Here is a 21,271-nt window from a genome sequence, read left to right on the forward strand (position 1 = left end):
TCTCAGGAAGAACAGTGCTTGAAGTTCAAAGTTCCTTTCTTTCTTTCTTTCTTTCTTTTTTTTTAAGTAGGCTCCACGCTGGGCATAGAGCCCAGCATGGGGACTGAACTCATGACCCAGAGAACTCATGACCCCAAGATTGAGACCTGAGCTGAGATCAAGAGTCGGACACTTAACTGACTGAGCCACCCAGGCGCCCCAGTTCTCAGTTCCTTCTGTTTAAATTTTCCTTCATGTCTTCTGTTTGCTCTGGTAATTTCTTGAGGGCAAGGCTAGGCCACTACATTTGTGACTTTCTGTTCTTTCTATTTTAATTCAAAAAATGTTCATTGAGAAGCTTCTCTGGGCCAAGCACCTTTTAGAGTCGCAAGGGGTGCAAAGATGAGTGAGGTAGAGCCCCTCCCTCAAAGAGCGTAGAGTCTTAGAAGTTGAACACAAATACAGAATAACTGCAGTTCAAGGCAGCCAACGCAAACCATTACCAACGCGAGGAAAGGAATAAATTAGCAAACAAGCAAACACAGCAGACACAGAATTAAAAGTTAGGAATGTGAAAGGCTTACTGTTCTCTATTCCTGTCTCCACCTTACTTCTTCTTGGCTTGAGTTTTAAACTTCTAATGTGCTCTGTAGAGCCGTGTCTTCAGAAAACCAGTGGGCTGAAATTAGTGCAAGTCAGAAGCATGGGGAAATGAGTTCTTAAAAGCTTAACTAAAGAAAGAAAAAAGAAAAAGCCCCAAATTAGAAAATGCAGATACCTAAAGACCAGGTAATTACAGGTTTCAAAATTTAGGATGGGCTTCATATATAATACGGATTAAAATGTTCACTGCATTGATGTTTGTTCAATGGGGAAAGATGAATGTATTTTACTTTTTCATTTTGCATCGTTCACATTAACTGTATGTACTGTTCGGTGTCATTTGCTGATAATAAGAAACTGCCTCTTTCAAAAATTCTATCCAGTCATGGATACTAATGATGACCCCGATGAAGACCATCTTGCAAGTTATGATATTCAGCTCAGTATTCAAGAATCCATTGAAGCCAGCAAGTCTGCATTTTATTCTGAAAGGTAACATTCAAGTTGACTGTCCTCAACAGAATTTCTTTATGGCATTCATTTTGTTGTCAGATAAAATGAAAGACATTTCCTGGCTCTTCCTCTAGGAAAATGCTTACTCTTCTTTCCTGGCAGAGAATCCAATGGCTTTCCAAGGGCCACTGTGCATAGGCTCCGGCAATAGGATCTTCCACAAACCCCCACCTCTGGTGGAAGATGGAAATAACCTCAATGGGAAATTCTTAGTTGAATTTGGTTGTAGAGGATTGCCTATTTTTTTAAAAATTAATATAGAATCAAAAAGGACAATAAATTTGAACAAATTTGCAAGTACAGTTTATACAACTAAAATATAGATAGGTATACAGAAGTCTGCTCTGAATATTTTAAAGCCCCTTCTGCTACTGACTCAGACAACCTTTATAAGTAATGTATTTCATTTTTGCATCTTCAAACTATAAAAAATAATGTGGACTAGCCCCTAAGTCTAGCCCCAAAGAATGGGAAAGAGTTGAGGGCTTTTATTAAAAACAAGCACTATGTAAATCACAGCCTATTTAATTATCTGCTATCCAAATGACAGAAGTTAACAAATTAGACACAAAATACCAATTTTGTGTTGAATCAATCCTGATTTAGCAGGAGTTATAGAGTCTGAAACTGAAAAAGTAGATTTCTGTCTTGAACAACACACATTATAACATTATACTTCTAACAAAAATAAACGTTAGTTTGCTTTCTATTGTAGTATTTAGAATCCTGTATTATTCTGAAATTAGTAATACTTTTGAATAGGCTCCATGCTATAAAATTATTGCTTTTGAGCTTCTTAAAAATGGACATAGTACCTTTAAATTAGGTCTCTTTAATTTTTCCCTTATCTCCAACAGAGTTCCCAAAAAGGCTTTCACAATCCTAGAATGCCAGCAGATGTTTCTGCTTAATAGATTTGAATCAATTTGTTATGAAATACCTTTCCTTTGAATAAACACACACACCAGAGAATTGCCATGAGGGTTGAAATCACGACCTGTTGGGCCAACGACTAGGAGTTTGTTCAGTAAATGCTCAGCCTGCTTTCACTTGTAGATAAGTTGATCAAAGGCTCTAACATGCAGTGTGGATCATAAGCTCCCAAATAAGCAGTTATTAAGTTCAAAGCAATAAACTTTATTGAGCATAGAGTTTTTAAAATTGGAAGAAGCCTTAGAGATCTTTCTATTTAATCCCAACATTTTATTTATTTATTTTTTAAAGGTTTTATTTATTTGACAGAGAGAGACACAGCGAGAGAGGGAACACAAGCAGGGGGAGTGGGAGAGGGAGAAGCAGGCTTCCCGCAGAGCAGGGAGCCCGACATGGGGCTCGATCCCAGGACCCTGGGATCATGACCTGAGCCGAAGGCAGACGCTTAACGACTGAGCCACCAGGCGCCCCTAATCCCATCATTTTAAAGATGAAGAAACCACTACCCAGAGAGGCTAATTGGCCTCCCAGGATCACAAAATCATGAAACCTGAACCCAGCTCCTCTGACTCTGACTACAACTGTTTACTCCATTTTCATTGCTTAGAACTAATTTCAGAGATAGCGTTATAATCTTGAATTCTGTCATCTGTACTAATGAGCCTATGTCTAGTGTATCATAAATATACTGTGTCTGATTCTTAGACATTTACATTTTTAAAGTAGATAAAATTAGTTGTGTGCATTTCCTATAGATCTTGATTATTAAAATCATGTACAGAAACTCAATATAAGTTAAGTGTTTGGGTTTTTTTGAAGTCTGGGATAAATACGGCTTATTTTTCTTTCTCTGGTAGATTTGCACCACTAAGTGATCAAAACAGAAAACTTGTGGAAGCCATAAAACAAGGTAAATGGGTGTATTGCCTACAGTGGGGCAGGTTGGAGATTTCACTTTGCTGAGACAGAAATGTGTTACCAGCCCCTGTATCTGATTTAGGTCACATTCTTAAGCTCCAGGAATATGTGAAATATAGATATGCATTGGATGAAGCTGATGAAAAAGGATGGTTTCCATTGCACGAAGCTGTCGTTCAACCCATTCAACAAATACTTGAAGTTGTTCTGGATGGTAAGAGAACATAAAATCCCTTTAGCCAAACCGAAGAAAAATGTAGAAATTTTGAGTGCTCCCAACAAACATAAGCAAAAAGAAAAAGCAGAATAAAAGATTATTAGGAATATGGAAAAGAAAATACCCATGTTTTATACTCACAGTTATAAAAATTAGTATATTTTATGGGGCGCCTGGTTGGCTAGGTCGGTAAATGTTGGACTTTTGATTTTTGGCTCAAATCATGATCTCAGGATTGTGAGCTTGAGCCCCATGTTGGGTTCCACACTGGGCATGGAGCCTGCTTAAGATTCCCTTTCTCTCTCCCTCTGCCTCTCCCTGACTCCCACACCCACGCTCTCTCTCTTAAAAAAAAAAAAGAATTAGCACATTTTGTGAGGTTCAGGGTTCACCCTTTGCATCTTTCTACGAATATGACAGAAGTTGGCTCAAAGATGTGGTTATAGGGGCGCCTGGGTGGCTCAGTCGTTAAGCGTCTGCCTTCGGCTCAGGTCATGATCCCAGGGTCCTGGGATCGAGCCCCGCATCAGGCTCCCTGCTCAGCGGGAAGCCTGCTTCTCTCTCTCCCACTCCCCCTGCTTGCGTTCCCTCTCTCGCTGTGTCTCTCTCTGTCAAGTAAATAAATAAAATCTTTAAAAAAAAAAAAGATGTGGTTATAACCTAAAAGTAATAAAAGTTAATATATATCATGAATTAATTGATTTGAATATAAAGCTTTTTGCTTTGGAGAGTCAGTTTTTAATTTATCATCTTGAACTATCTCTTAACAATTTCCAAAAGATCGTTATTGTATAACAAGTATATTTACAATATTTTGTGCTTATATTAATTTTTTCATAATGTAAACATTAGTAAATATCATGTTAAATCAACCCAGAGTTAAGTATTGATAATAATTTTGATAATTCTGATGTTGTAGCACAATATTTGTCACATCTTGGCAACTTTTAACACGTCTTGTGAGTGCCCTATCTCTCAATCAATGTTGCTCCCTCATTCTATGCTCTAGGAGACAATCATAGCTACTTGATAATTAACTATGCAGCCAGCCAGCCAGAAAAAAATAGCTAAGCAGATAGTCAGACAAATAGATATAGAAGATGACATTAAGCATGGTATTTTCTAACATATTCTGACAGTATTAAAATACATACTTATTACCACATTCACAGATTTCACTTGACAGAAAACAATTTCAGGTGCAATTTAAATAATACAAAGGATTGAGGAGTTATGTTACAATTTATCAAAAAATAAGAACTTGCAATCCATTAAAAACAACAACAACAACCCCTTAAAACATAGATTTTGGTTTTCTAGTTGTCAGGTCCATGCTCATCTACTTATACTCACCATCATTTGATAAAGTTTAATCATGTCTTTTAATCTTTCTTTTTCATCAATTGACTGTTCAATCTAAAGTACATAATGTTAGATTATTCTGATCTCTGTGATATCCTTTAAGTAAAGATTTTTAACTTTATGCAATATTTTCACATCTCAGCATCCTACCAGACACTCTGGGAGTTCAAGACCTCTGATGGAGAAACACCCTTGACTTTGGCAGTCAAAGCTGGTCTGGTGGAAAATGTAAGAACTTTACTAGAAAAGGGAGTGTGGCCAAACACCAAAAATGACAAAGGAGAGACACCGCTTCTGATTGGTAAATGACTTCTTTTTCTAGAGCTTTGAGTTTGAGACAAAGAAATATTTAATAAGTATGTATTGGAAACCACTACGTATTGAAGTTATGTGACCCCATCCCCTACTATTCCCTGAGCTCCTCCCCCCTAACACCCATCTCATCTGCCCTATGCGTTTGGTGTTTTAATCCTACAAAGGGGTCAAATGTGAAAGATTCTTCAGCACCAACTAACGAGGAGGGATCCAACCTCGGAGTGTTGTGAGGCCAGAAGTGCCAGTTCTAAAGGAATATTCTCTAGGTAGGGTCTGGTTATAAGTAGGGCTGCATGTGCAGTATGTAGCCAGAAGAAAGAGGCAGAAAGGGGGTTCGAAAGAGAGACATCAGGTTCACATCAGAACAATGAGGTGCCAGCAGATTCTGATCACACAGATGCAGCACTGGGCACCTACAAACGGGTTCACAACAATGACACAAGGAATGATGGTAAACCTAAAGGTGTCATTTATCAGTTTCTTCTCAGTCTGTGTATCCTGCTATTTTTGTTGACCAATAAAAATTGGCAAGTCTGCTTGCAAAAGTGAGATGAGATTAACTACAAATGACCAGAGATAACATTTCCTGTTACTTTGGAATTTGTCATAATAACACTTGTGCTCCTTATAAGTAAACCAGAACTCTTATCCTGAGCGGGTTCTATACACACGAATATTCACCTACGGTTGCATCACCACTATTAATATGATCTGTATTATTTTTAAAGGCATATACCAGTGGGTATTTGCAATGACATCCACATATGTGTTGTTGTTTCTCTAGATAGTTCTCTAGATATCTATAGACATTTGATTTCTGCAAAACACACATCCACACACACACACACTTTTCCAGAGTTTATATACTATCTCACTTTGCAAATGTAGAATTATTTTCTACTTGCTATTCTCAATTCACTTATTTAAGGGACAACTAAGTCATGATTACCACTCATTTGATTTCTTTTTGCCTTATTTGACTGTGTTTTTCTTTAATGCTTACAACAGAGTGTTAAGCATTTACATGCATTTCAAAGTTGCATATGTTTGTTTCTCTACTCTAGCGATATCTGAAGTGTGGGAAAGGAAGTTGGTCACTGAGTTATCAGAGCCAAAATAGAATTAACATCTGGAAATAATATTTTTTAAAAGCTAAATGGTAATATCAGGAGAAGACAGAAGTCTCACGAAGGAAATTTTCTGAAGGTGTTCGCTTGTGTCTCCATCACCGATGTATCAGGAGAATGGAGTTTTTCTTGGGTTACCTTCTCCAGGACCTTCTTTGTAGAGCCCGTGTCAAGTATTTTCAGGTTCTATAGGTAAATGGATCATCCATGGCACTTTCCCAGTTTTCTTTTTGACTCTATAGGCTACTTTGAAATTTGCTATTTATAGCCCATTAACTTATAAAGGGAAAAATAAGAGAAAAAATGCCATTCTTTGGATTTTCCGTGTGATGTCATTTTTATTTTTCTTAGCCCAATGTCATCATCTTTGTCTTTATTATAGAATATCCTTAGATGGCCAAACAAATACCACTTTGTGTCCCTCCAGGGCTCTTCTTCCCCATCAGCCATCTGGCCCTTCCTCGTAGTACTCTGATGTATTACAGTTATCACAGTTACTTGCTGAGTGCTAACTATCTAATTTGTGATCACCTGACACTTATTAAGGGTATTTTGCACTCAGACTCCCTCTCTGCCCACCCTCCAAAGTTGGTGTCACCTTTCTCCAGTTCAGGATTATCCTTGCATGTCTTATGAGTCACAAGATAAATCCGTGCTGATAATAAGACAATTACATGAGCAAAACACATATATCCAGAAAACGAAAAAAAATTACAGAAATTGAAAGGAAATGTGCCAGCAAACTATAAAGTGTTCAAAAGTGCCTATAACCTATGAAAAGTCTCTAATTCCCTAACTCTTCAACTGACGTTTGGTTTTCTTTTTAAGCGTTATTGTTGAAGATATGTAGATATATATTTATTTTTACTATGTAAGTTATTTAAGTTTTATTTTACTTAGTTATGTTACACAAATACTGTATCTGTGCCTTATTAGTTTTCATTATTTCAGACATTTATTGATTAAGAATGTCTTCACAGGTTACGTTGGGAGGGATGCCCCATGATTTGCATTATTATTTCTATAGGAAGTAAATATATTCTTAGTTCCAAAGCAGTTAAATTGCATGTAAGGTTTTATTTTTAAACTTATTTTAAGTTGTGGCTTATATGTGATATTATTTTCATGAAGAAAGACTAATATCTCTAATCAACATGTTTTCTGAGTCAGACAAGAGGAAAATAGATCATGATGGAAGAGATTCATTATTTTAATACATTTTTTTCTAGAAAAAAATGCAATAGGAGCAAGAAGATAAATGAGGACACGCATCTCTTAGTTCATTTCACTTATTGATGTTTTTCTCTGCAATGACACCAGCTAGGATGAGGTCATTCACTATAATTAGAGCTGCCAGTGGCCGGTGGGCGATTCAGAGGAAGGCATTTGTCAACAGACTACTTAGTGAGCAAGAGAAAAACTGAAATCTCACCACAGTGATGGCTTGCCTGCCTCCAAATGAAGTAGGCAGAGTTTGTCTTCGTCCTCCTGTGGGAGCCCTTTCCCTCGCCTTGGACTTTGATGCTTTCTGTATTCTGCCTTCTGCTCCCCAGGATGTTCTATGTGGCCCTGCATCTTCTCCTGCCTTCCCAGCAAAGACCTGGCCTCTGAGTCTCTCTTCAAATAGAAGACATTATAGGCTTCTTCCCTAGACTATAGATTCCACGAGTGAGAACTAAGTCTGCCTTTTTCCTGTTGTGCACAGTGTAAGACAGCGCCTTTCATACAGCCAGAGTGCATGAACCGAATGAGTGAATGAATGAATGAAACTGTATTTACCTCCATTAGCAGGAAGTAGCCCTCGTCCTTCTGTTTCTTACTCAGATTTTACTCACTGGGACGCCTGGGTGGCTCAGTCGGTTGAGCGTCTGACTCTTGGTTTCGGTTCAGGTCATTCCTCATCTCAGGTTCTTGAGACTGAGCCCTGCATCAGCGGGGAGTCTGCTTGAAGAGTCTCTCCCTCTGACCCTCCGCTCACCACTGACTCGTGCACGTGCGTGCGTGCACTCTCTCTCTCTCTCTAAAATAAATAAATCTTAAAAAAAAAAAAGATTTTACTTACTGGTAAGAGAAAAAGACATTACATCTTCCAGAATTATTTATATCTAAACTGGGACAATCTCTTAATAACTCAAAGTCGGGGGGAGGGGGTGATTTTAACTGTAATTTTATCTATTAGAAACAGCAGAGGGGGAGAGAGACCTCTGATCTAGTGGATCTCTTACATTGTAGTACATTATCTGTCATATACTTCACCTGTTTACAACAGCAGACCTACCCAGATTCTAAACATTTTCATTGCTGGGGTGCCTAGGGAGCTCAGTTGGTTAAGCTACCGATTCTTGATTTCGGCTCAGGTCATCATCTCAGGGTCATGAGATTGAGCCCTGAGTGGGGTTCTGCACTGGGCATGGAGCCTGCTTAGGAGTCTCCCCCTGCTCGTGCACTCTTTTTCTCTCCAAAAAACCTAAGAACAGGGGCGCCTGGGTGGCTCAGTCATTAAGCATCTATCCTTTGGCTCAGGTCATGATCCCAGGGTCCTGGGATCCAGCCCCGCATCGGGCTCCCTGCTCCGCGGGAAGCCTGCTTCTCCCTCTCCCACTCCCCCTGCTTGTGTTCCCTCTCTGTGTCTCTCTCTGCCAAATAAATAAATTTTTAAAATCTTAAAAAAAAACCTAAAAACATTCTCATTGCTAACCTCCCATTAAGATCACAGAAAAGAGAAGTTCATTTAATACTCGATGCTTTGTTTGGTAGAAGAAAACAAAAAAATCTTTCCTGGGGGTGGGGAGGGGGCTTGATGAACATTATTTACACATGTAGCCCCAGGATCCTAGAAGTGATGAAATTAGATTAATAACGGTTATAATTTATTGAGCTCCTAGTATACACTAAGCATTTCCGTACATTTTATACAACCCAATAGTGGAGGCTATTTTCATTTCATTTACTTTCATTTTCTAAAGTTTAGAAAGAGTATACACAACATCCTATTATAGGGAAGAGCCCTGTATTCCATGAAACTCTTACCCCGCCTCAGGCCAGGGTCTTAAAGAGAAGGCAACATCATCTTGGGTATGAGAAATAGAGGGGAATGAAAACTACAGTATCCTCCTGTAGAAGAAAAGGGAATAGTAAATATCTATTTTCATAATAAATGTCATAATTCGTTTCATACCATCTGAAGGATCCAGGTTCATATGCCTACGTTGATATTCTTTTTTCAAATCACCTTCCAGCTGTGAAAAACGGCTCCTATGACATGGTGCTCACTCTGCTGAAACACAACACCAACCTTGACCAGCCCTGCGTCAAGCGATGGTCGGCAATGCACGAAGCGGCCAAGCAGGGCCGCAACGACATCATAGCCCTGCTGCTGACCCACGGAGGCGACGTGCACCTGAGAGACGGATTTGGCGTCACACCGCTCGGGGTCGCTGCCGAGCACGGGCACTGCGATGTGCTGGAACACCTCATCCACAGAGGTACGTGCAAAGGCATCGCACGTTCTGGATGATTCTCCCGTCTCTCCCTTTCCTCTTCTCCAGCCCTCCTTGGCTCCCCTTGCTCTCCCGGGTGTAACTGGGCATCAGGCTTTGTACCCGGCTCCCCCGGAGCCCCCTTGAAAGCCCCCTCTTCCCGACCCGGACACCGCCTACGTCACGGCCGGCACGTCTGCACGGTGGGCCCGGCTGCTCTCTCCAGCGGCGGCCCGGCCTCGCAGACACGGCTCGCCAGGGCCTCACACTTAGCTTCTCGAAGCGGAATTCTCTTCTTTCACACTTTCGACAACATAATCGCTCTCAACCAAGACGGAAGGCCTAGACTTATTCTACGCCCTCCATCGCCTTCCTTTCCAAATCCAGTCAGCTGCCGAGTCCCGCGGGGTCTCTCCCACCTGTTGGCACCGGGACAGCCCCGTTGGTTTGCATCCCGGGCAGGCTCCTCACGTCTTCCCTGGACCAGGGCAGTTGTTTCCTAACCGTTCGGCCCGTTTCCGGGCTGCCGGGCTCCCCGTCAGAGAATCCAGAGGACGTGCTGCAACTCGGCTGTCCTCCCCGAAGGACAGCTGCAGGGGCTCCAACGGTGTACTCGGAAAACGCTCAGCAGCTCCCCACTGCCTCTGAGTCACGCGCAGGGCCCCACTGCATCATCCCGAATTGTTTTGCCGGGTCTGTCCCTCACTACTCTCAACATGTGTCCTGTACCCCGGCTGCACGACCCCGGCAGGATTCTGGGGTATACCCGCATTCCCTCTGTCTGCGCTTGCGCCAGGCCCTTCCCCTCATCTGGAATATTCGCCGACATAACTCACTTTCTTGAGACACCTCCCCCCTAAAGCCTTTCTTGATTCTCCCAACAGGTTGTGACCTTGCCCTCCCTTGAGCCCTCCAAGGGCTGAATCAAGAATTAAGAGACCAAATTCTTCAATTGGCTTCTACCACCTCCTTGAGGTCCAACCCTAGCCTTGCTACAACTTCCGGTCCTCAGTTTCCCCATGTGTAAATAAAGGCTAGCACCACATGCTCCCTCAAGGATCCTCTATGGAGAAAAGACTAACGTTTTGGCAGTCCCCCACCGTGCAACCCCATTTAACTCTCATCTGAGCCCTATGAAATAAGCAGCATCACTCTAGTTTACAGACGAGGAGATGGATATTCGTAAAAGTAGCTTGCCCGGGCTCTCCCAGTCGCGGCAGAGCCAGAATTCAAACACAGACCTCCTTCTACATCATGACTCCTACTTAGTCTTGATGTCACATGAATGTCACACGGTTTGTGTTCTTTGATATTTTGTTTCATTTCCCCTCTGAGCTGCTTCAGGTAGTCGTATCTATTCATTTTAGGACCTTCTGCGGGGTCACACACAGCACCTAGAGGGCAGTTGTTGAAACGAAAGAGAGGGTTAACATGGTCTTTTAATTTGAAAAGCTGGGGCACCTGCGTGGCTCAGTCGGTTAAGCGTTTGCCTTCTGCTCAGGTCCTGGGATCGAGCCCCATGTCCGGCTCCCTGCTCAGTGGGGAGTCTGCTTCTCCCTCTCCTACTCCCCCTGCTTGCATTCCCTCTCTCGACCTCTCTCTCTGTCAAATAAATAAATAAAATCTTTAAAAAAAATTTTGAAAAGCTAACTACCCCTTTCCCTGGGAGCATTTGTCTACAGCGTAAACTGACTTGTTGATTTCTCAGACATTGTTGTGATGCAAAGATTCGCTAATAAAACAAAACATGCACGCATAATTGTTTATTGAAAATACCGAGAACACAGATGTCCTTAATCCTATATTTTTAAGTCCTAGCCAGAAACGAAAACAACAGGTTATATTTAAGGGGAGTATCTTGACAATTTCACGATAACTCCAGTTATCGCTGTGACATATGTTTTATATTGCCAGGTGGTGATGTGTTTGCTCTGGCGGATGATGGGGCGTCAGTGTTGTTCGAGGCAGCAGGAGGGGGCAATCCCGACTGCATTTCCCTCCTGCTGGAATACGGAGGAAGTGGAAATGTACCCAACAGAGCAGGCCATCTTCCAATACACCGAGCTGCCTACGAGGGACACTACCTGTGAGTAATAAACCGTAAGATGATCGTTTTCAGTTGAAAAATACAAAATTGTATATAGTCTCAAGTCTATCTATATAATACTTCCCAAAATCTGAAAAGAAAAAGACAAGTATAAATATTGGTTTGATTTTTTCCCTTTTTATTTTCACCTACCTCATGAAATTTCATGTGTTATTCCTAACTGCCCTGGTCCAGGGAGCATTCCTTATACTACTTTTATAATAAAAAATTTTTCTTTCAGAAAGAAGTAAGTTACAACTGAGCATTCTTCACAAGCCACCCAAATACGCCTTTCTGTTTTGTTTTGTTTTGTTTTTCAATGTGTTTAACAAAAGGCTACAGGGTTTCTAAAACTTTTGCCTTTGGCAAAGGATCTTGTGACAAGATTACCAGTGTTACTCCAATTTTTACTAATACCTACAGATATTATGATATGATGTCAAATTTATCCTTGTCTAGAAAAGTTTCATTATAAGTTCAGGTTTCTTTATTCAAAAAAAAAAACGTTGGATAGATTTTTAAATCACAATATGTGCCACAATCAACGCATCAGTTGAAGTCTATAATCACTATATTAAGCTACCCACCGTAAGAGGATGGCTTTAGGCAATTAAATATATTTTATAAGTTCAAAAACTTTGAAATCATTAGGCTTTATCATTTGCAGTGGCCACATTGGCTAAGTGGCCAATGACACATAATTGACGCTAAGTGACATGTTGTTAAAGTTTACCTGGATTTACTCCCAGCGTTCATAAATTCACACATGGTAGCTCTGAATTAGGCACAAGAGATCAAGTTATCCTTGCCTGTGGCTCTCATGCATGTCTAGTTATTCGGTCAAGTGTGAAATTCACAACTGTTTATCACAGGTTCTTAGAAACATAAGCTGTGGTTAGTTATCCCCATTGGACTGATAAAGATTGATGGAATAATACTCTTTTTTGTGGCTGGTAATTCAATTGCAAGTTTATGGAAGCAGGCAGGACGTGCGTGGCCACTCCTGAAACAGACTACTCAGGAAGCAGTGAAAGAGAAGTAAGGAATGAGAATTCAAAAGGCCTAAACCCTCGTCCTTGCTCCACATCCAACTGTGTGACCTTGGACAAGTCATTTCACCCCTGCAGACTTCCTGTTGCCCCTCTGTTAAATGAGGGGTTGGATTGAGCAATGTCCAAGGTCACTTCCTGTGACTCCATGATTCTCATGGTCAAGATTATGAAGCATTCTTCTATGGCATCAGATGCTCCTATCTTTCTTTTATATTTTTTCCACTAAATAGCTTTTGTTGTTTATAAGTATCATGTTGTTCCGAAAAGAATTGGAAGACGGGGAGGGTTCCTGAGGAACCACAATTCTAGGACCAAATATAGGACCTCCAGCATGTTCCCCGGGAATATTTAGAATGGGAAACTAAAAACAAAACTAGATTATACTAAACTAAGTAGTCAGCCAATGGACAAAGGTTAAATATTACATGTTTTTGTACGAGGTTATCTAGAGAAAATAAAAGAAAGTAAACAACTTGCATTCACTTGTCTAGTGAGGAAGCTGGTTTATTTAAATTCTTCATTTTCTTCAGGCCATGAGGGTATTTGACTTTTTTTTTTTTTTTTTAGTGCGCTGAAGTATCTTATCCCAGTAACATCCAAAAATGCAATCCAGAAAAGCGGGCTAACACCAGTGCACTCCGCAGCAGATGGACAAAACGTGCAGTGCCTCCAACTGCTCATTGAAAGTGGCTTTGATGTCAACGCCCCGCTCGCGGACCACATTTCCGGGAGCTATGATGACGAGCGGAGGACGGCGCTGTATTTTGCCGTTTCTAACAATGACATCCAGTGCACAGAAGTCCTCCTGGCTGCAGGTGCAGACCCAAACCTAGACCCCCTCAACTGTCTGCTTGTGGCAGTGAGGGCCAATAACCATGAAATTGTCCGGCTGCTTCTCTCCCACGGAGCTAACGTCAATTGTTATTTTATGCACGTGAATGACACGCGTTTCCCCAGTGCCATTCAGTATGCCCTAAATGACGAGGTGATGCTGCGCCTGTTGCTGAATAATGGCTACCAAGTGGAGATGTGCTTTGAGTGCATGCATGGGAACATCTTTGGAAATTCATTTGTGTGGTCAGAGATAGAAGAAGAGGTACTACCGGGGTGGACATCTTGTGTAATAAAAGATAACCCGGTGAGTTACATCCTTTTCTTCTTGCTGTTGGGTCAGCATCCTAACATTTGCTCATTTAGGGATGTTACAAGAAAAGAAAAATCAACTCTCATATTTTTCTTATTCTTGAATTTGGGTTGGCAATAATATGGGGATATAAGCATAAAACTAGGCAAACAAGATTTCTTCTTTTTCTTGAGCTGGAAACTGAATGTGGAAGCATGTGAAAATGTATGCAATTAATAATTTATGCTTCTTTGGTGGAATATTGGGTATGGAAACATGGAAAGAAGAATCATGGAAAGAAACACGATTCTTCCAGGTTATGTTGACTGCAATAACAGCAGAGTCCTGCATATAGCTTCAGGGCTCATAGTTTCACAGATACAAGCAATTTATTTTTCTTTTTCGTTCATTACAAAGAGGGTACTTTATTTTCTGTAAAAAGACAAAGACAGTAATTTTTCATAACAAAAGTGAGTGCTTATGTACATAGTATAATAAATGTATTACTAAATTAAATTTTATCAATTCTCTCAGTTCTGTGAGTTTATTACAGTTCCTTGGATGAAACACTTGGTAGGCAGCGTTATTCGTGTGTTAATTGATTACATGGATTATATTCCTCTGTGTGCTAAGCTGAAGTCTGCATTAGAAGTACAGAGAGAATGGCCAGAAATCCGTCAAATACTAGGTAAAAAAAAAAAAAAAGGTTTTGCCTTTGAATTTTTTTTCCTGAAGAATGTATATAGGTGAAGTCTTTCAATGTCATCATTGTTACTTTTTCAGTGCTACTTCATTTTCATAATTATCTGGGTTTTTAAATCATCCTTAATACTTCCTCTGATATAAGATGCTAATTTTTTGCTTTTCTTGATACTTTCCAACTCTTTAATTGTGTAATGAGTACTACTAAAACTATATTAACATTTTGGCTAGAACTCATTTTTTAAAAGGTTACTCTTATAATACCCTAAGATACCTGGACTGTAGTCTCCATGTGAACAGGCATCTATTTTGTTTATTTTTGTATTCTCAAGGCTTTGCATGATACCTAGTGAGTAGTAAATAATAAACACTGAGTAAATGAGTGAATGGAATGAATTAGAGTTATCCTTTTTGATATGCTCTCTCTCAGGTGTTTATTGACAAATTCCTAACGAAAGTTTGTCTTATAGGCAGGCCATTTTCTATTCTCTAGTTTAAAGTTCAGTTATAGTCATAAAAGTGATTCATATTATAAATACAAAACTAAGGCTGAAGGCAATTACAAAACAATCTGGGCCCTATAAATTCTTCTTCTTCTTCTTTTTTTTTAAGATGTTAAGTGATTCTGAAGCTCACTAACGTTTGGGAACCAATCTTTATTTTATTTTTTTATTAAGTAAGCTTTATGCCCAACGTGGTGCTTGAACTTACGATCCCAAGATCAAGAGTCGTGTGCTCTACTGACTGAGCCAGCCAGGAGCCCCTGGACCCTATAAAATCTTGAAATTGACCTGTCAAGGCTCCCTTTCTGAGCCACGGCCCGCAATGGGAATAAAATCGAAACCAAAGGACAGAGTCATGAGAAAGTCCACATAAAAGGAGAGGCAGCAAAGAGAACAAGGCAACTTCAGGCAGCAAGCCACTATTTTGGATCATTACTAGAAGATAACAGAATAGGGAGTTCTGTAAAGTCAGAAGAGCTGTCTTGGACCAAGTATCCTTCTAAAACTTCAGGACAACTAACGTCACATCAAAATGAGCAACAGAAAATTATCACAGTCAAGTCTCATATAAATTTATTATAAGAAAATAAAGAAAGAGGAACAGAATAATATCCCCACAGACCAGAAAGCACACCAGAAAAGCATACCCTTAGAACAGATGAAAACTAAAAATTTCATTTCAAAACAAGCTAAACAGCATAAGGAAGATGATCCAAGATATGAAAAAATACAAGTTCAGAATTACAAAGATTCAGAAATGAGGTAACAGAACGGAGGGAAGAATTAGAAATAAAAAGAAAAAAATAATTTCAAATTTAAAGACTGAACTAGAATGAAAGCAAGAACTAATAATGCAATAGATAATATCTTCAGAGAAACAGAAGCTGAAATGGAAGAAAAACGTTTAAATAAAATAGAAATGAAGGAATAGATCAAAGGATTTGAAAGACAGTGCCAGACATTGAAGACAGGCAATAAAGAGTGAAGAAATGAACAATAGGATTCCTTAAAAAGGAAAACCAAATTGAGGGAACAAAACAAATACAAAAACCTATATTACAAAAAAAATCTGTGATAAAAAGAAAAGGCAAAGCTACAAATTACAAATTAATATGTCCTTTGATCATGTAGGCAAAAAGAACAACTGACTTATGAGGGAAAAAATCAGATTCCCTCAGACAATATTGTTTCTCTGATTGCCTTCTGAAGAATCCACTAGAAAATGAGCTTCAGACAAACCAAAATAACTGGAGAAGTAATGACGTAAGGACTAGTACTGAGCATTAGACAGAAGACCAAGACCAAGTGTGAGCTAAAAGGGAGGAGATACCATATGTAGGGTTGCATGGTTAGATAATGTGGATATGACACAAATATTTTAAAATGGCGAGAGCACACACAAAAACATTTTTTAAAGATACCAAATTATATGGTGGTGGCAGCATATTAATATTGTTATCTGAGAATGAGAGGCATTCAGTAAGTGAGTGATTGTGGGATATTCTAACTCTATTATTCTTTGTATCCTTGAGAATACAAAGGATTGTCAGTGTGGAAGAAAGGAAATACAGATGTAATAGGTTAAAGAAAAATCTTGTAGTCCTGAACTTGAATGGGAAATATCAATATGAACTCAAGCTATTTTACCTGGGTATGTCTATCTGTCTACAGTAAAGTCTTAGAAATAATGGCAAACTGAGCAGCGATGAACATCCCCAGACTGTGGTCTTCAATGACCATTTCCTAGAAAAAAAAAAAGAAAGCATGATTTCAGGTCTCAGGAAGGAATGTGCAAGATGAGCCTGGAATATCTGTCATTCTACATTGCAAAGAAACTGTCTACCAGAGCATGCCAATAGAATTTAGGAGCCAACATGAAGAAGCTCCTACTGGCCAAAGATGGGACAATTCAGCTTCCAAAGGGTAATTATTTTAGTGAATTGAAACCAACTAAATATGCTTAAATATGATATTTAAAAAATCAGTCTGCTCTAGAGAATAAGAAAATCAATTCATTATCTTGAAAATTGATGAAGGAAAAGATTTGAGCATTTATTCTGCCTTACCTGTATGATTTGTGCCACTAGTAACCAAAGAGTAGATGAGCAAAGACGTCTCTTTATAAAAGTATTCCAAATAATAAATGAAAAAGAAATAGATGTCACCACTTTGCAGCCCCCAGTCAGCTAATGGACATAATCATTGAGCATCAGCTGCTCCTAATATCTCATTATGTGGCCCCTGATGAAAGAACACAGCACCAGCTATAGTTTTGCCAAAGAGATCAAACCTGAGTCTGCTCAAGTCTCTGGATCCAGCCATCAATTTGTGAGAAATAGAAATGACAGTGAAACATGGAGCTACACCATGAAAAGGCAATCAATCAGCAAAATTTAGGCTGTGGAAAACTGCAGGGCTTTTTGGTTCTTCAAAGATGAATTGAAGGAAAGAGAAAGGGATGGAGAAAAGAACCTGTGGATTAAGAGACTTAAAGATCCTAACAAATTTTTTAAAAAAATATTGTCAATACAACCGCATAGGGATAGCACACTTAGATGTTGGAGTTCTAAAGGAAGTGATTACCTGGGGTGCTGGCCTGGCTCAGTCAGTAGAGCATGCAACTCTCGATCTGGGGTTGTAAGTTTGAGCCCCGTGTTGGGTGTAGAGATCACTTTTAAAAAAACAAAATCTTAAAAAAATAAATAAAAAATAGAGATGACCATAAAAGTCCGAATAGTGGTAACTTACAGGGGAGGAAGGAATGAAGATTGCAATGGATTATGGAGGGAATTCTTGGATGACTGGGGAAATTCTTCTATTCATGGCCTGGGAGGTGATTAAAGGTCTTCATCTCATAATCACTAATAATAATTCATGAAGCTATGCATGTATGTAGTTACTTTATATTTTATTTTGCAATAAAAAGGTTAAAACATTTTGGAGATTATAAGAGGAAAAAAAAAAACAACAACAACCCAGAAGTCTTAAATACGCAAATTACCCAAAGTTACAGACCTAGAAAACAACAAAGCAAAGATTTGAACCCTTGTCTATCTTACTTCAAACCACTCTCTCCAACAGCACTGTGCTTCCTGTCATAGGCAGAACAGAGTTTGCTTCTAACTGGTAATCAATTGTCCATGTGTTTTTATTACAAAAGAATAACCAATTCTGATAACTGTAGAAAGGCGATCTAAGGAAGAAGACTAGGAAGTTGTGATATTGTTTCAGTCATCCATTAATGCAACTGGAGTGGAAGTCAGTTGAATGCTGTGAGTGTGATTAACCACTGGATGTCAGGATTCCTCCAGACATATGTAAGGCCATATATTTGTTAAAGAAGAAAATAAAATGTAATTTTTTTAAAAAGATGGGCTTATTTTGCCTATTTCAGTAACAATAATTTTGCCTCCATAGTTTTTTTTTTTTTTTTAAAGATTTTATTTATTTATTTGAGAGAGAGAGTGAGAGAGAGAGAGCACAAGAGGGGGGAGCGGGAGAGGGAGAAGCAGACTCCCTGCTGAGCAGGTAGCCCGATGCGGGACTCGATCCCGGGACTCCAGGATCATGACCTAAGCCGAAGGCAGTCGCTTAACTGACTGAGCCACCCAGGCGCCCGCCTCCATAGTTTTTGAAAAACATTAATTTTTTTTTTAAGATTTTATTTATTTATTTGACAGAGAGAGAGTTAGCGAGAGAGGGAACACAAGCAGGGGGAGTGGGAAAGGGAGAAGCAGGCTTCCCGCCGAGCAGGGAGCAAGATGCGGGGCTCCATCCCAGGACCCTGAGATCATGACCTGAGCCGAAGGCAGACGCTTAACGACTGAGCCACCCAGGCGCCCCATTGTTCTCATTTTTTAAGAAGATAATTTGTTTATAATCACAAAGGCAATGGAAATGTGATGTCTTTTATTACTGAATTGAGTGATAGTTCATATTATTGAGTGGTTACAAAGTGCCAAGCAGTTTTTCACTAGCTCTACTGCTGGGATAATATGTCAGTGTTGTAATATAGATAAAGTAAGAGTTGAGAATAAAGACTAATATCAAATATTTAAGTAACGTTAGATTTTTTTTTTTAATATAAAATGTTTGGTGTCAGACACTGAAACAAACCTAAGATTGAATCATTTCTCTCACGTTTCCTGGATAATTATGCATTAGAAAGATTGGTAGACGAGAGAGGAAGTAAATAAATAAAACTCTATAGTACTCAATTCTAAAACATAAATAGGAGATGTGAGCATTTGCTTTCTTAAGTCAATTCCATTCATTCATTTAACATATCCTGGCTGAACACCCACTATGAGCCAGGCTCTTCCTGACACTGGAAGAAGCTAAATGCTTGTCTTCATGGAGACTGCATTCTGGAGGAGGGGTCTGGGATGCTTAATTACACTTTGAATTTCTTTTAAAATCGCCAGTTGCTAATGGGTACATACCTGTTTTTCAGAATGACACTATTAATGTTATTCTAAAACAGTCTGTATCTTACAGGTTAATCTACTAATATTGTTTTTATTTTTTGCTTATTTTTTCCCAACATTTTAGAGAATCCTTGCTCATTAAAGCATTTGTGTCGGTTAAAAATTCGAAGGCTTATGGGACTCCAGCGACTCTGCCAGCCAGCCTCAATGAAGAAGCTCTCTCTACCACCAACCATCCAAAGATATATATTATTTAAAGAGTATGATCTCTATGGACAAGAGCTAAAATTGCCGTGATTTGAAAGATAATATTTTAAATGTGATTTAAAAAATATTTTAAAATGGGGTTCATTCAGAATTTCTTGGAATCATTTTACATCCTTAAGTGTATTTAAATCCATTAACAATTTTATAACGATCGTCTGTTCTTATGGGGGACACCATATTTTACATCTTTAAAGACTTTACATTGTGATGTTTTTAAAGCTGGCCAATATTTTGTATGTGAATTTCTAATAATTATCTTCACTTCCAACAAGTCTTCAAATTATCCATCTCTCCTGCATTTATAAAACAAAGAACCACTTTCTCAAACCCCCATCTCCAGCCAGTTGCTGGCTCTTTCCTTTCTTTTATACCCACACTGAGCTCCTTCCAGCCTGCAGATGCACACACGGTCCTCGGGCTTGGGCTCCCTCCACTGCCTTTCTCAAGGTCTTTAATAATTGCCTTCTTGCTAATTTCAATGAGCATTCTTAGTCCTTTCAGCTGAGTCCTGCGCATCTGGCACTGCTGTCTGCTCCCTCCTTGAAATGGTTTTCCCTTTGTTTTCAGGACACCTTGCTCTCTTGGCTCTCCTCTCACCTCCCCTACTGAGCGCTCTTGTCTCTGGCTTCTTTCTGTGTTGCTTATCTCCTGCCAACCCGTTAGGATGTCTTAAGCCTAAGTTTTAAAACCTTAAGTTTTCTTCTTATGCTATGTTCTCTGGGAGAAATATCCACGTCTATGGTTTCAATAACTGTATGCTATTGGCTAGACAATTTATATCAGAAGTTCAACTCTTTCTCTCATCCTATGTAAACAAGTGTTCTAATGGACTTTTGGTTTTTTTCTAAAGATTTTATTTATTTATTTGAGACAGAGAAAGAGAGCACAAGCAGGGAGGAGAGTCACAGGGAGAGGGAGAAGCAGACTCTCCACTGAGCAGAGAGCCCGATGTGGGGCTCGATCCCAGGACCCCGAGATCACGACCTGAGCCAAAGGCAGATGCTTAACCGACTGAGCCACCCAGGCACCCCTCTAATGGACTTTTAAACAGAAAGGTACCTCAAACTCAACATGTCCCCAAATGAACCCACTACCTTCCTCCACAAAAAGGCTCCTTTCCTACATTCTCTAGCTCACTAGTTAAGCCCAATTATGGTCAATTCAGTTTCTTAAGAAAAAACCTGAACGTCAGATCTAACCATCCCATTTTTCTTACCCAATACAGCAAATCACCAAATCCTGGTTAAGTTTGTCCCTTGAAGACATCTTCTTCTACTCAGTCTTACTGATTTGGCCCTAATTCTAGCTATCTATTATCTTCTTTTTCCTGGGATACTCTAGTGCTGCCTAACTGGCCTTCCTTCCTGTTGTCTTGTTCCATCCAACACACAGTCTACCCACAACATCCCAGAGTGATCTTTTACAAATCTAAGTAGAGTTTGACTCCCCTGCTTAAAATCATTCCCATTGCTCTTAGGATAAAGTCCAAAGTTCTTCCTGGCCCTTCCCTATCCAAATCTCTGCCTTCCTCCTTAGCTTTATCTCTTGACTTCTCCGTTATCCCTCTCCTTTAACCATATTAAACACCGGTTAGAAGTCTGTTCTTTGAACAGTGATTCCCAGATTTTCAGATTTTCTACACCTGTAGTTTTTGCTTTGCTAATT

General features: G+C 39.6%; 1 protein-coding gene across 1 annotated transcript; it reads left to right on the forward strand.

Moving 5' to 3' along the window:
* The first annotated feature begins 967 nt into the window (after window positions 1-967).
* ASB15 (ankyrin repeat and SOCS box containing 15) lies at window positions 968-19,636 on the forward strand. The gene is made up of 9 exons (XM_036081888.2): window positions 968-1,074; window positions 2,886-2,938; window positions 3,029-3,160; window positions 4,668-4,826; window positions 9,207-9,452; window positions 11,361-11,532; window positions 13,152-13,722; window positions 14,242-14,395; window positions 19,464-19,636. The coding sequence occupies exons 1-9, from the start codon at window positions 968-970 to the stop codon at window positions 19,634-19,636; spliced, it is 1,767 nt and encodes a 588-aa protein (XP_035937781.1).
* Window positions 19,637-21,271: the final 1,635 nt, after the last annotated feature.

The sequence above is a fragment of the Halichoerus grypus genome, chromosome 12 (genome assembly GCF_964656455.1).
Source record: "Halichoerus grypus chromosome 12, mHalGry1.hap1.1, whole genome shotgun sequence".
NCBI lineage: Eukaryota > Metazoa > Chordata > Mammalia > Carnivora > Phocidae > Halichoerus > Halichoerus grypus.

Bases quoted from the DNA above. Each gene is read 5' to 3' on its own strand.
- ASB15 (XM_036081888.2), top strand. From the start codon at position 968: ATGGATACTAATGATGACCCCGATGAAGACCATCTTGCAAGTTATGAT. The intron at 1,075-2,885 runs GTAACATTCAAG...TTTCTCTGGTAG, and splicing joins TCTGCATTTTATTCTGAAAG to ATTTGCACCACTAAGTGATC. The intron at 14,396-19,463 runs GTAAAAAAAAAA...CCAACATTTTAG, and splicing joins AGAAATCCGTCAAATACTAG to AGAATCCTTGCTCATTAAAG.